This window comes from Falco peregrinus, chromosome 19 (assembly GCF_023634155.1).
Source record: "Falco peregrinus isolate bFalPer1 chromosome 19, bFalPer1.pri, whole genome shotgun sequence".
Taxonomy (NCBI): domain Eukaryota; kingdom Metazoa; phylum Chordata; class Aves; order Falconiformes; family Falconidae; genus Falco; species Falco peregrinus.
Window position 1 is genome coordinate 1,897,888 of NC_073740.1, and position 14,782 is coordinate 1,912,669.

Here is a 14,782-nt window from a genome sequence, read left to right on the forward strand (position 1 = left end):
GGAAAGTGGCTGCAGCGCAGGGTAGTGTAGGCTCTGACAAAAAAAAAAAAACCAAACCTTGGACAGCGTTACACAGCGAGACAACTGCGGAGAGGAACCCACCTGCCCCTCAGCACTGCAAAGCCGAAGCTTAGGAGTTCTGCTTTTAGCCTTGGATCATACTAGTGCCTAAAATTACCCTTTAAAGCTGCCCTTCTCTTTGGAGGTGCATTTTCAGCAGGGACACAGCGAGCAGAGAAAGGTTAAAACAGCTGAATGAGCGTAGTCCTAAGAAAGCAGAACGAGCAGCAGATACTTTGAGAGCTGCGTTGCATGGGTGTCATTCTTGGGAACGATGTCGGGTTGTGAAGTATGCAAACCGGGGAGAAAAATCGGGGAAAGTACCTGGTGGGTCTGAATAATGTATTAGGAACAGGGTGTGATGGTTGAGAGGAGACAGATGGATAAAATCCTAAGATCAAAACGGTATGATTCATCAAGCAACTGTGTATATTTTGGGATTTTGGTCATGAAAGATTTAAAACTGGATTTCTTGTATATGAAATGGACTATAAAGGCAGGGATGCTTACAAGCACTTAACTCTCGCCGTAGGACTCGCTGATGTTACGGGGTGAAATGGAACGGTAGTGGCTGATTTGCTCCTCCAGTGCCTTGTGAACGGGGAGGGATTGGTCTTGTAGTATGTCAGGGCACCCAGGAACAGCAAACTGTCTCCAGCAGTACCGAGAATTCAAGTGACCATCTTTCCTTTCTCTAGGCAATTGACAGCATTCACCAAGTGGGTGTATACTGCCTTGCTCTTGTGCCAGCCAATACATTGCCAAAAACTCCGCTGGGAGGGATCCATATCTCTCAAACGAAACAGCACTTTCTGGAGGGCTCGCTGCATCCCTGCAACATCCTCATGTGCCCGCACACGTGTGTGACCAACTTGCCAAAACCCAGGCAGAAACAACCAGGTAACGTGAACCCCTTTTGTTTAATGTTACTACGCCGAAGTTCACGCAGACCTAGGAAGCTCTGTGATGCCTCCCACGCCGAGTGTCCTCCTTGCTGGGGACCAGAGCTTGCCGTGTGCCCTGTGGCTGGGGTGTGTTTGAGGCCTCTCTTTGCATGTGGCAGGCAGGAATTTTGATTCCTACCTTTGAACTCGTTGGGATTCTTCCTGCTGATGAATAGGAGACTAGCGATGCCTTCTGAACTCTGGCAGTGCGGTTTCATTACCTCTTCTTGCATCCATGCCCAGGAGCAGTGGGATCCTACAGAAGATCTTTGTCCCTTTCCTTTCCTGCAGATGGCCGTTCTAGGCCAGCTGCCTTCCCATTTGCATTAAAAAAAATCCGGATTTTATGTGCCTGTTCTGTATCAACAGGCGTTGGCCCTGCCTCTGTGATGGTGGGGAACCTGGTCGCTGGGAAGCGTATTGCTCAAGCCTCTGGAAGAGATCTCGGTCAAATAGAAGACAACGACTTAGTCAAAAAGGTAAATCAGTATTTGCTAACAACTGGAGAATGGGAAAGAACTTACCCTGCAGCTGAAGGCAAAGCAGACCTGCCTCTGAAGGAGGAGGCTCGTATTTAGTTCTGCCGTTTTGTTTCAGCACCAGTTCCTGACGGAGGTGTTACAGTGGAGAGCTCAAGCAACTCCTGACCACCCACTCTTCCTTTTATTAAATGCCAAGGTACAGTCAGTGCTGAGCTGCTGCTTTTTGAAGGTCCACGGCATGTTATTGGGCGCAAGTTTGAGACCGTTAAATATCTTTCGCCCGCACCGCTGTCCTCTTTAGTCCCTCTGTTGGATTTTGCCCGTAGATCTGTAACTTAAAACTCGAACCTCTAGGTCACTTCATCTAAATGACTGTCCGTGGTTCAATGCTTCATTTTAAAACTGAGCGTGTTTGTAGGTCCCACTGGTTCCTGTAGCCTTTAATGGTGTATCCCTGTTGAGTATATTCTGGCAAGGTTCTGGTGCGAGAAGACCTGAACTGACTCCCCGGAAGGTAGAATTTTCTAGAGCAGATCTAACTCCGTCTCTTCTTGATACTGTAGTGGATAAACAGCTCACTGAATGCCAGCAGCCTATAGGTATAGATAACTAGTAGCTATAGACTGACACTAGCAAGCAAGGTTTGTTGGGTTTGGTTGTTGTTGGGTGTTTGGTTTTTTTGCAGCGGCCGTTTTACTGACACGTGTGTTGTGCCAGGCCCTGTTTAGAGCATTTTTGTCTCCTTTCAAGGGAACCACTGTGTGCACAGCCACCTGCCTTCAGCTGCACAAAAAAGCTGAGAGAATTGCATCAGTTCTGTGTGACAGAGGACATCTCAATGCAGGAGACAATGTGGTGCTTCTTTATCCTCCTGGTAAGCGCATTTTAATAATGATGCCATCCCGCTGTGGAAATGCAGCGTGGTCTTCCTTCAAAAATCTCATTGAGATCTGGAAATCTAGGAGAGATCACGGAAATAGTGATACCTTAGGGACTGCAGAACTGGCTGATCTAGTCTTGACTCCGGAGAGGGCTGTCCTAACGTCTTGCAGTATCTGGACTCAGTATCAGGACTCAAAACTGTTTCTTTAGAGTTTTGGAAAAGCCAATGTGTATGTTCTCCTTCAGGCTGTATCTTGCCATGTCATCAAGGCCTTCTGTGGGTATCAAAGATTCTCTGGTATGATATATTCACCGCAAGGTTGTTAGAAACTTGGGACCGCACTGCATGTGCTGCAGAACGGTGCTGGTCACCCCTCCGGAGACTCCTCAGCCCTGGGCTACTCAGATCACGTTTGTCTGAAGCCACGTTGCCGGTTGGCAGCTTTTCATCCCGGGAAAAGCAGGTCGTTTGCTGGGAGAAACGGCAGGGTGGCTTCTGACAGAGACTGCTGTCGTCACCGTCGGCTGTGTGGAAAAGGGGGTGCTTCCTCTGGGACGGGGGGTGCTTTTTCTACAGCAGCGGGCTGGGAGCCGCGGGCGGTGCAGCTGTGCCTGCTGTGGCTGAGAGCACACGGCTTTATCACTCCGCGTGTGTAGGAGGCTCACCGCTAGCAAGAGGTGTCTCTGCTCTGTACTTCTTGCCCTGCCAGACGATTCTTTTTGTCCTGACTGACTTTTGAGTCGTTTGACACGTGTGATGTTCTTTTCCTGTAAGGCAGAAATGGTTTTCTGTCTGGTCAGTCTTCCTCTACTTTCCCAGTCCCCTATCCCAAGCTTTCTGAGCTTCCTTGCTGTGCTGCCCGCAGCGTTTGGACTGCTTACATCGCACATCTGCGGATGTGACTGGTGTATAAACCTTCTTCTAACGGAAATCGTAACCGATGCTTGGAGGAAAAGTCCTTGGGGGGGAGAGGCTGGTGTCACCAGGGTGTCCGTCCACCAGTGTCCCACACTACAGCCTGTCGTGTCCTTGCAGGCATTGAGCTAATCACCGCGTTCTATGGCTGTTTGTATGCTGGCTGCATCCCCGTGACCGTGAGACCACCTCATGCTCAGAGCCTCACTGCTACTCTGCCCACTGTGCGAATGATCGTGGAAGTGAGTAACGGGGCCGGCGCCGCGAGCGTGGCTGGAGCGCTCTGGTTTCGGCTGCTCGGGCTCCAGTGGTTAACCCAGCTGTCCCAGTTCCCCTGCTGGTTGTGTGACAGCAGTGACCGAAGCGCATCTTACAACAGGACAGTGGTTTTGTTCATAAAACGCGAGACAGAACCACCTTTCCTTACGCAGCAAGGGTTGCTAGAAAACAGGTGGTTTCTGAGAGATACTAATGTGTTGTTACCACCTAAAATATCACACTGTTACTGCTGGGCACGTGCAAATCCTGCTATTAGTTATTTTCCAAGCCCAGTAACCAGGAAAGGACCGTGGGGGAGAAAGGTAGATGGAGACTCTATAATGTTCTCACCTGCTTTAAAGGTCCTGGCGTGATTGGTGTTTCAGCCTGCACGTGGGGCTTTAGTGAAGGAAGAGTAGAGCAGAGTGTTGGAAAAGGCAAAGAAATTCATGCAGGTTTGCTGAGGGACCTGGCTACAGATGGTCGAATGCACTCTCTGAAATGAAAACATCAAATCTCGCAATGGCAGTGCCATTGGGACGTGCTTTTGTCTGTCTTTTTGTTAGTAAATATTTCTCTTTTTAGGTGAGCAAAGCTGCCTGTATTCTCACAACCCAGACCTTAATGAGACTGCTGAAATCCAGAGAGGCGGCTGCTGCCGTAGACGTGAAAACCTGGCCGACCATCATCGACACAGGTGCTGTCCGGGGGCTAAAAGACTTTCTGAAGTTCTCTGTAGGGGTTACCACCGACTTCCAGAGGGGCTGTCCCCGTTTCAGATGCTAACCGGATGGCTCTTAACGATTTGTTCGAATATTTAGAAAAACTGTCCGAGGTAGAAGCTAGGTCTGACTTTGTTTACTAACATCTCTTCTGGTTTGTCGAGCTATGCATGGAAAATAGTTTTCCTGAGAAGCCATGTTGCAGACGACTGTTCATTTCATTAAGAGCCCGTTAGTCTTTTCTCCCTTTTCTTGAGAATAAATAATTTTCTGCATGGGAACTTTGGTGAGAGCCTTGCCTATCCCAGTCTGTCTCTTTCGGAAAGAGAATTAATAGAAAGCCTTCTCAGACATCTCTGGCTTTTTGAAAGTGATGTTCTCCTTTCAAATACCAGTTCAGTAATCAAAAATCAACCACGTTTGTTCCTTTCTTGTACAGATGACTTGCCCAGGAAGCGGCTGTCTCAGATCTATAAGCCACCTACGCCTGAAATGTTAGCATATCTAGATTTTAGTGTTTCCACAACGGGCATGCTTACAGGAGTAAAGGTAAGGTAAAATGGTTGTAGGACATGGGGGTGTTGGTGTTTTGCTCGTGGCTGATTATCTGGGCTACCTCTCCCCTTGACCTCCACCAAAGTTGGCTCTTGTGGCCAACAAAGCCCCGGATTTGCTGCAGCCAGTGCAGTGCGACTTCGGGCTGAAGAAATTCCGCCCCGTAGGAAGATGAAGACGGGTCTGTACGGTGGGCACTGGGAATCCTGCCGCCGCCTCCCACGGGAGAGCTGCCTGTTAGGACAGCCCTGAGCTGTGAGCTGTTGCTTGGCCCCACCAAGAGCAGGACGGGAGTGCGGTTGACGAGAGATGAGGATAAGAAACTAAAAAAAATAAAAACAAAAACCAAAACAAAACCTAAAGCTTTTCAGCAGCAGCCGTTGGTATCGCTACTCGTGGTTCGCTGTGGTTCGCAGCGCTCTGCAGCAGCTATGGAAGATAAGGGAACGCAAAACTTTGTAAACTAAGTGTCGTGAAGGCAAAACCTGTCTTTAATCTTACCTACCTGTCTTGATGAAGTCCTGCTTTGATGTCCCTGGATGTCAGCAGTTTCTCTCTCTGGTGTTGCAGATGTCCCACGCAGCAGTGAGCGGCCTTTGCAGGGCAATCAAGCTTCAGTGTGAGCTCTACTCCTCGCGGCAGATTGCGATTTGTCTTGACCCCTATTGTGGACTAGGTTTTGTGCTCTGGTGCCTTTGCAGGTAGGACTTTTTGAGGGGGAAAAAGCAAAAGATAACCCTTGGCTGGTTATAAACGGGAAATGGCAGTCCACATCTTTTTATCTGGTGTAATTACCGACAAATATGTTGACGTTACCAAAATGAGTAATTTACAGTAAGGGGAGATTTTGTCTTTGAACTGACAATAATACGTTCCCTTTTCCTGCAGATTAGCAAGATGTTATCCTATGATTATATGTATTTGTGCTGCCAAATACTACTGGCTCCGGAGTGTTTCTCTTGCCTTTCTTCCTTGATTATATGTTGCAGTAAGGGAGCCTTCATTCCTAAACTGTGTGGATGAGCCAGTTCTCTTCCTTCACTTTGACAGTGTGCGCGCACATTTGTGTGCATATAAATTGTTATTCTTGTACACTAAGTTGTATTTTTAAAAGGATGTTGCTGCAGAAGGTGGGCCTTGGAGCTATTATCAGTTTGCCTCCGATGCAATCCCACGACCCGCTTTTGGTCTAGCGGGGAAGTAGCATGAAAATACAGTAAATATTAATTTAAAGCTAACTGCACGCCACACACAAATGTTTTCTTCCTTGCTGTTCTTCACAGTGTGTATTCTGGACACCAGTCAATTTTAATTCCTCCTATGGAGCTGGAATCCAATCTTTTTCTCTGGTTATCTACTGTCAGCCAGTATAAAATAAGGGACACTTTCTGTTCCTACTCAGTCATGGAACTGTGCACAAAGGGACTTGGAAACCAAGTTGAAATGTTGAAGGTAAGAAAACGCTTTCCTGAACGTGTGACGTTAGGTAAATGAAGGAAACTGCAGCAGCAGAGCGATGCAATTGTTAAACACAACAGTTTTCCTGTGGCACAGCTCTCCGGTCCACAGTTTACTCAAAAAGCAAAAGCAACAAAAAAAACCCCCTGTTTGCAGCCCCAGGGAATTGGGAGGTTTGGAAGGGAGCAGGGTGGGTGTATTGCGGCGTAGGTAGCACCTTGCCAGTGTCGGAGGCTGCTGGGCAAACCCTGAGGAGAGGACGCCAGCAGCGGAGTGCGATGCAGAAGAATTGCTTATATAACAGTCTGCAGTGGAGGCTCAGACCAGCACATGATGTAAAGCACGCGTGTTAGGCGATTTGCTAAATAGAGGTGTTTTCTCCTTGGAGATGAGAGGAAGGGGGAGGAAAAAAAAGAGCTGCCTCAAATGCTCGAGGTGGCTTTTGGCACAGGGTTTACCGAAATAGCGCGCTCCGTCTGGGAGAGATGGGGGATCAGTCTTGTTCTGAAGGTGTCTGCCTCGGGGTGACCGGCTCGCAGCGTCGTATGCCGGTTCCAACAGCTGGCTACTGCTCTTCAGGGCATTCGTGATCGCGTCTGAAAATAATAATGGATCCTGCTCCTAGTTTTGTTGAAAACTCAGTGTGATCCCAGTAAATGACTTTACTCTCACTTGGTTTGATTTCCATCTATATAAATAGTGAACAACAGATGTAATCTTAGCTGAAAAGCACTGCAGAAGCATGTGATGCTCCGTGCTGTAGCAGAGGAAGCAGCACTGTTTGTGCATATTTCCTTCTAGCAGTATTTCTAGGCGCTGGTCAGACACGTTTTCCAATTAGAAGCTGAAAAAGAGGAAATGACTTGAACACAAGAACCGCGTTTGTCCTGCATTTCCCGAGTCATTTCCAGGGATAAAGACCAAATGTCCCTTCTTGGGAGGGGACAGACCTTGGTGCAGTGTGGCAGAAGCAATGAACACATTCAGTCCTTTGCACAGATTTGTGGGTTTGTTTTGTTTTTTTTCCCAGGCACGAGGAATTAATCTGTCCTGTGTCCGGACTTGTGTGGTAGTCGCAGAGGAACGGCCACGGGTTTCTCTCACTCATTCCTTCTCCAAACTCTTCAAAGACATCGGCCTGTCGTCCCGTGCTGTAAGCACCACCTTCGGATCCAGGGTCAACGTTGCGATCTGTTTACAGGTAACGCCACAGCGGATTTCCAGATCCAGTTGTGTTCTGATCGGCAAACGTAGGAATCCGCAGAGCCTTCTGCCCAGCCCAGCATCTGTGCAGGGAACAGCTGGCGCAAGATTGAAGCGGCTTCTCTTTGTGTTCAGCTGCCAGATTCTATCACAGATGCTCAAAACAACTGAAACGTGACATTAGAGAAGTGTTTATTTCCGTGTAAACAATGACTAGTTGCCCCAGGGCTGATAGCTGGGAGTGCTTGGGCTGCCTCCGTAGCAGCTCGCCTCCCTAAAGACGCGTCCCTGCGTCCCCGCACTCGCGCTCCTCGCGTCCCACATTCCTGCTCCTCAGCTCGGGGGGGGGAAAACAGTTTACTGAAGTGTTTCCCTTAGTGCAGCTGCAAAGGTGGGGAAATGTGAATATATGAATTTTGCTGCCAGTAGGAAACCCCTGGAAATGTTTGTGAGCTCAGGCAGAAGCTGACTTCTGGAAGTAGATTAATTATTTTTAAAAATGTTAACTCTTCAGGGAACATCTGGGCCCGATCCCACCACGGTGTATGTAGATCTGAAATCCTTGAGACATGACAGGTACAGTAAGTTTACTTAAATTTATTTACTAAGTGCGTATAAAATGTCCTCGTGGTACTGAGCTATCGCACCTCTCAGTGATTTCAGCTCTCTTCCTTTTTTTCTTTTCTCTTTTTTTTTTTTTTTTTTTTTTTTTTTCCCCCTGACAATGTTTTCTTTCCCTTCAGAGTACGTCTGGTGGAAAGGGGAGCTCCACAAAGCCTGCTGCTCTCAGAATCCGGGAAGGTAACGTCACACCATCACCTAGAGGCCTGGCACGCGGGCTCTGCTGACCACGCTTCCTCCCTGCGCCCCTTACGATGTCGCTGTGTGGCTGGGAAAGGTGGTCTCGTGGCACGAGACGCGCTGACCGCTGGTCACGCTGTTCCTCTGGGAAGTTGGTTGGATTTAGAATAAAGTATCTGTTGCTGCAGGAGCACGTGTCGCTTGGAACACTCGAGAGAGTTGGTTCTGTTTATAGAAAACGAACCGCGCCAGAAGTGCCTGCTGTCGTACCCGTGACATCGGCACGCGTTGGAGACTTACTGTCACTCCTTTCTCTAAATGGATGAACAAAAATGTGCTTCCCTGTAGTTTTGAATCCCGAATTCTCCAAAGCCAAGGTCTAGTAACGTTGGCAGGCTTAGAACACCTTACCTACGTGGCTCTTGAGTCACAAACTACGTTCGTACTGTTGGTGTTACCCCAGCGTACGTCTCCTAGCGTGTTTTACACCTGGTTGTAATTTCTAGGGGTGAAATCGTGCCTCTCCGGAGGTAAACGAACAACCTTTGTATTCTAGTTGCGCGTGATGATAACTCGTATGTGGATTACACCTTTTTTTCTTGTGATCTGTAGATTTTACCTGGAGTCAAAGTCATCATTGTTAACCCAGAGACGAAAGGGCCTCTTGGAGATTCTCATCTTGGGGAGGTAAGCGCGGGTTTTGCTCTTTGCGTAGCTGCTTGAGCTCCGTTCTCTCCACTCGATTATGTAAGTTGCTGGGTGATACTTGGTGATACTTTAAAAATACTTAATTTTTAAGCTGAGTTACTGCTGGAGTGTTCAGAGTTGGGGGGTGTTATTTTACTGTCAGATTTAAAGAAAAAGAAAAGCCTACGAGAAAGGCAGGCTTGTTCCACCCTAAATCTTGCAGAACTGGCTTCCAGATAATCTCATTTACATTTTGCTTTCCTTCTCTTGATTACATGCCACTATATTTGATCTGTGTCGATTCTTATCAGTCTTCGGATTGCAAGTTATAAAAATCTATAAAAATCCGCAGTTTATTTACTCATTTCATCCTCAGCTCGCAGTTGTTCAGGGAGTAGGTCTGCCAACCAGGTTTTGAAGGTCCTGCAGGGTGTTTGGAGGTGTTAGCTAAATGCAAAGCGGGTTTTTTTTTGGATCCAGAAAATCTCAGCTAAACCATAACAAGAAGGTTCTCTTTTTAACACCTCCTTCATTTTAAGACTCGACAGATCCTCAGGTTTTATGGATCTGACTGGTTTTTCCCCTTCCTGTGCAGATTTGGGTCAACAGCCCGCACACGGCCAGTGGCTACTACACCATTTATGACAACGAAACCCTTCAAGCCGATCATTTCAACACTCGTCTGAGCTTTGGTGATGCTGCTCAGACCCTCTGGGCTCGGACTGGGTACCTCGGGTTTGTTCGTCGGACAGAGCTCACAGCTGCCAGCGGAGGTATGGCAGAAATTAATTTGTCTTTATCATTTAAATGAAGATGAAGAGTTTTCTTTCGTGCTAGTCGGCGAATCAATCCTGACGCCCATGTCTGGATACAAGCGGCGCTTTTGTCGTATCTAAATTCCCTTTATTTTGCTATTTCCTGTTTTCATAGTAGGCGCACTCTTCATTTCCCATCTCTCCTCTCCAGAGCGCCACGATGCCCTATATGTTGTGGGAGCCCTGGATGAAACTTTGGAACTGAGGGGGCTGCGCTACCATCCGATTGATATCGAGACTTCTGTATCTCGAACGCACAGAAGCATCGCTGAATGGTAAAACAGCCGTGAAAAATGAATCCGTCCTAACCTAGCTGAAACGTAGCAACGATCATGCAAAGATACAGGGTTTCATAGCCAAAAAAAAGAGAAGTATTTGAATTCACTTTTTTTTTTTTTAATGTTACCATCAGCAAGTCATGCACCTCGTTTCCCATCCGTAGATCGGAATAATACTGGGCTGACTCACTCAATGTTTTCTCACAAGCTTGAATTCAAAATAGAAAGGATGATTTCCTGCTTTGGGGTGTAAAGAGCCGTTTATATTTGAGTCAGAAAGCAGCGTTTAGTTCCTATGTCACACCGGGTGGGACTGAGGTGTGTTTGAACCAACCTTTGACACGTCAGGACCGGGTTTTTTTGGAGTTGGGTGGCTTGGAAACGCAGCCCAAGCAGGTGGCAGACTCCATCTAAGGAGAAAGAATTGTAAACTTTGGATCTTCGTGAAAATAACCAGAATTTCTGTTTGTTTTCGGTTTTGTTTGTTGGGGTTTGAACTTGCAGTGCTGTATTCACGTGGACCAACTTGCTGGTGGTGGTCGTGGAGCTGTGCGGCTGCGAACAGGAAGCCCTGGATTTGGTTCCTCTGGTTACAAATGTGGTCCTGGAAGAACATTACCTGATCGTGGGAGTGGTGGTGGTGGTGGATCCTGGAGTTATTCCCATCAATTCCAGAGGAGAGAAACAACGCATGCATCTCCGCGACAGTTTCCTAGCTGATCAGTTAGACCCCATCTACGTCGCCTATAACATGTAACGCGTATGGGGGAAGCGACGCTGAGAAGCTCGGCGGGACCACGACACGACGAAGGGTGGCTGTAGAAACGAAGCTGGTGAAAATTACTAATACTTGAGATAAAGTTTGAGATTGCTGCCATGTTCCCTGCATTTCATCCTGTGGTGTAAGCTGGGTGTCGACTACCAACAGACAAAAGGCAACGTGGTAGACAATGGAAAACGTTTGTAACAGTTTACTGAACTATTAGCTTTATAGAAAATGCAAAGTTGACAAGTGTGTGAGCTACAAAATTCCTAAGGCCTTTACAGTAGTGTTACTTTTTTTTCATCCGTTGTACATATTTGTATTTTTATCTAATACTGGTTTAGGATTCTATAAGGGGAGGGTTTATTTAGTTAAGATAATAAACTATTAAGAAAAGGGTCATCAAGAGTTCTGCAGTTCCCTGCTATCTAATGTACTTTGCATCTGTACTGTAGCTGTTCGTTCCATGGGATCACACAACTTATTTAAAATTGTGCCATGACCAAATCAATAACTTACGGAATCTAAGAGTTACTTATTCATATAGATATTTCTTGAATTTAAAAAGAATTTTGCCTATATTTTAAATATGTAAATATTATTATACATAATTCACTTAGATAGAAGATTAACTTGGATAACGATGACAGCTGAAGGTAGAAATTTTTAAGGACAAGTGACTTTGTGGTCCTTAGCAGAATTACGTTTGGTTTAGACAACTAATGCGAGAGACACGCATCTTCCACGAGTTTTCTTATTTCCGTCTGTCGTCTTTTATTGCTGGCCAGAAGTTCGTCATAGCATGTAGAAACCTGTGATTTTAAGGCACATCTTGCAAAAAGAGGCTGAATTGAAAGAGGGACGTGGAATTGGGTTGAAATTGCAGTGCTAGTCCGAAAACGCTCGGCGGAAACGATGCACCTGAGCGACAGCCTCTGCCCCCATCCTCCGTGCCACCTCGTGCGTAAAGGACCAAAGAATCCTTTAGACTGACGCGGTGAAATTCGCCGTTGGTGCGATTCTGTCGTCGCACCGTTGGGTTCCCTCTAGGTAGAGCGAGAAACGCGGTAAATAGGCTTCGGGTTTCCTCCAGGCGTTCGCTAGAAAGAGCGAAATCACTCTGGGGTGTAAGTTGAAGGCGGCTTTTCTTTAGCAGGAGGAGGCACAAAAATGAGACGGAACAATTCCGGTAAACACGTCGTTAGATGACTTTGTGACAATTAATCTCTCAGCCTTCAAAATCCTGCGTCAGTTTTCAACGTTAGGAAATGTAAAGAAACAGAAGCCCTCGAGCAGCAGGTATAAGCTCTTATTGTCAGGGAACGATCGCACACTGGGCTGAGGGAGAGGTGGTGTTTAATTTTGACTCCAAATTACCTTTCTTTTGTCTAATAATTAATAATTATCTTCTAAAACCAATTACATTCCCAGGGGTGTTCAGAAAATAGGATTCAGGAAGCAATGAGAGCTGACACCAGATCCTGCAACAGGGGTTTTTTTTGGGAGTCAGATGTGGTATACAGTGTAAATAAACTCGTTGCCATGTTCCAGATTACCTCATTCAGAGTTTTTAGGCAGTTTTTTTAAAAGGTTTATAACAGGAACTCTGACGATCCTGCAGCAGTTACGGGAGCAGAACCCAGCGTCCCTGTAAGCGCACCCCAGTTTTCCTTGGAAAAGTCCTGATGCGCTCCCAGGAGCGTTAAAATCAAGATAAAAAGTTGCGGATGATATTTTTGAAGACTGTTTGGTGGGGGAATATTTAGAAAGCGCAAGTTGTTACGGCAAGCTGAGACTCGAGCGCGCTTCGGTGGCAGGTTTTTGGAACGGTTTCTCTCGGGCCGCTTCCTAAGGCGCGTCCTAAACCCCCGGCGCCTCCAGTCCTTCCTGTATTTATTCCTTGTCACAAACTGGCCGCGGAGGGAGGGAGGGAGGTGGCAGGTGTAACTGTAACTACCCCAGCTGGTACTGCACCTCCTTCAGGGTGTAAAGTGCACGCAGGTTGTTCCCCCTTCGTGTTACTACATGTGATGTGTAACGCCGTTGTTGGCGTTACCTGGCGCAGCGAGGGGACTTGCCGTACGGCTTCGCTTCGTTCTTGCCCATCTCAGAAACAATTCTGAGGGTCTTCAGCTTTTTCTTACTCCAAGCTTCGGATAAATTGTTTCAACAAATACTTTATTTATCCATGGCAGCGGATTTTCAGTACAATTCCAGGATTGTCTTTTATTTTGACTTGCCATTGTTTCAACAAATACTTTATTTATCCATGGAAGTGGATTTTCAGTACAATTCCAGGATTGTCTTTTATTTTGACTTGCCATTTCTTCCAGAAATAAAAAATGCACGTATTGATTCGATGGAAGATTCCCAGTATGTGGTAGATTGATGTTCTGAAACGGCATTTTTGAATGACATACTGGATTCTTTTGATTATTTTTCTTTTTCTCCTTGGTGTTTTTTTTATTATTATTATTTGGATAGGTATTGATAGCTTCCTCTTACCATTTGGGGGTTTATCCTGCAAGTTTACTGTGTTACTCTTAATCTTTCTTCTGGCATGTTCCATTTCTCTGTGTCGGAGAACTGTAAGTAATCCCGTAGAATGAGAGCACATTCCGTTCTCCATCGCCAGTAAGCGACACGCAGCAGCTGGCCGGTTCCGACTTTATGGAATGCTGTTTGGCGCGGGGAAAAGCGATGTCCTGGAGAGGAGGAAGCGCGGAGCCGTGGGTTTGGAAACCCCGGGTCCTGACTCCGGCCCCGCTGACAGCTTGCCACAAGGCCTTCCACAGGTCACTTCACTCCTTCAGTTTCTTCCTCTGTGGAGGAGGATCTTACTTAATCCTTACAACATCCCTGTGAGGTAACTAACTGTACAGCACTAAGTGCTACCTATTTTTCATTGCTAGCCTCTTTGAGGCTGGGCTCAGTTTTTCTTCCCAACGGATAAGCGATGGTTTGGTTGTCGCGGGAAGGCTCCCGAAGGATGTGACCGGTTTTGCTTGGCGACGGTCGCTGGGTTTCTTTTTTCCATACGAGAGCAAAACTCAAAAGACTTGAGGGAATGGGCAGGGCTGTCGCGTGGTGGGGTTTGGAGTCGGGCGCGTTGCCGTAAGCGCCGACTCCAGCGTCGAGTCCCACGCAGCAGACTCTCCGCGCCAGGTTGACTTTGCAGCTGAGGCAGTGGCAGGAGGCAAAATTATTTTCCTACTGTTGTCCCATCGGATTCCAAGCTAACAGCTGTGGTGCGAGTTAAAGAAAAAAAAACAAACCAACAAACTTAGGAATTCTTAACGCTTTGAACTAAAATATTTTGTATGTCTTACTGTTGATGAATAGTCCCTAAGCAAAATATGTGGGTACAGATAATTTCAAGTCCTGTTTTGTTAAAAATTTGCACTGCATTTCTGATTTAAATAAATGTAATTAAGATGTGTCATACTAACTGTCCTAAAACTAAGATTGTAAAAACGAGATAAATTTTAACCCTAGGTGCAGTTTTTCCTTAATTTCTGTCAACCTATCTACCATTGTCAAATTCAGACTACAGCGTTCTGTAATTATGTATAAAGTTTTTATTTATTTAAAATTAGATTAGATATACATTTTTAAATTTAACACCTGGCTGGACAGTGTTCCATTAACGCATTGATTGTGTTTCCTTTGTCTTGTGTTAATAAATATTGATGCCTGATTGCTCGCCGAGTTCTTCATCTGCTGTTTCTTCGAAGGACTTTTTATTTTTCTTTCTTTGTAAAGGAAGCGGCGGCGGGTTAGTGTTTAGCCCGGTGAAGGGGAGAAGTTGTAAGTGTTGTTGCAAGCGTGTCGGGTCGCTTTATCTGGAAATAAAGACCTGAGGCTGTGGAGGGCTGAGCGCCAGAGCCCGTCTCCCACCTCCAGCAGCTTTCCTGTAACTGCGCTCGCTCGGCGGTGAGGAGCCAGCTGCAGTTTAAGC

At 46.5% G+C, this 14,782-nt stretch overlaps 1 protein-coding gene across 3 annotated transcripts in view; it reads left to right on the forward strand.

The window, feature by feature from the left end:
* DIP2B (disco interacting protein 2 homolog B) overlaps window positions 1–14,532 on the forward strand; it is a 71,813-nt gene extending 57,281 nt beyond the window's left edge. For all 3 annotated transcript variants that reach the window (XM_055791987.1, XM_055791988.1, XM_055791989.1), the window contains 16 exons: window positions 759–960; window positions 1,374–1,483; window positions 1,602–1,682; window positions 2,237–2,360; window positions 3,405–3,526; window positions 4,128–4,239; window positions 4,704–4,813; window positions 5,390–5,520; window positions 6,103–6,271; window positions 7,308–7,478; window positions 7,995–8,056; window positions 8,224–8,281; window positions 8,894–8,968; window positions 9,564–9,741; window positions 9,935–10,058; window positions 10,566–14,532. In XM_055791987.1, the coding sequence (XP_055647962.1) occupies window positions 759–960; window positions 1,374–1,483; window positions 1,602–1,682; window positions 2,237–2,360; window positions 3,405–3,526; window positions 4,128–4,239; window positions 4,704–4,813; window positions 5,390–5,520; window positions 6,103–6,271; window positions 7,308–7,478; window positions 7,995–8,056; window positions 8,224–8,281; window positions 8,894–8,968; window positions 9,564–9,741; window positions 9,935–10,058; window positions 10,566–10,818 (2,082 nt within the window). In that variant the 3' untranslated portion in view covers window positions 10,819–14,532. The remainder of the gene's footprint in view (window positions 1–758; window positions 961–1,373; window positions 1,484–1,601; window positions 1,683–2,236; window positions 2,361–3,404; window positions 3,527–4,127; window positions 4,240–4,703; window positions 4,814–5,389; window positions 5,521–6,102; window positions 6,272–7,307; window positions 7,479–7,994; window positions 8,057–8,223; window positions 8,282–8,893; window positions 8,969–9,563; window positions 9,742–9,934; window positions 10,059–10,565) is intronic.
* Window positions 14,533–14,782: the final 250 nt, after the last annotated feature.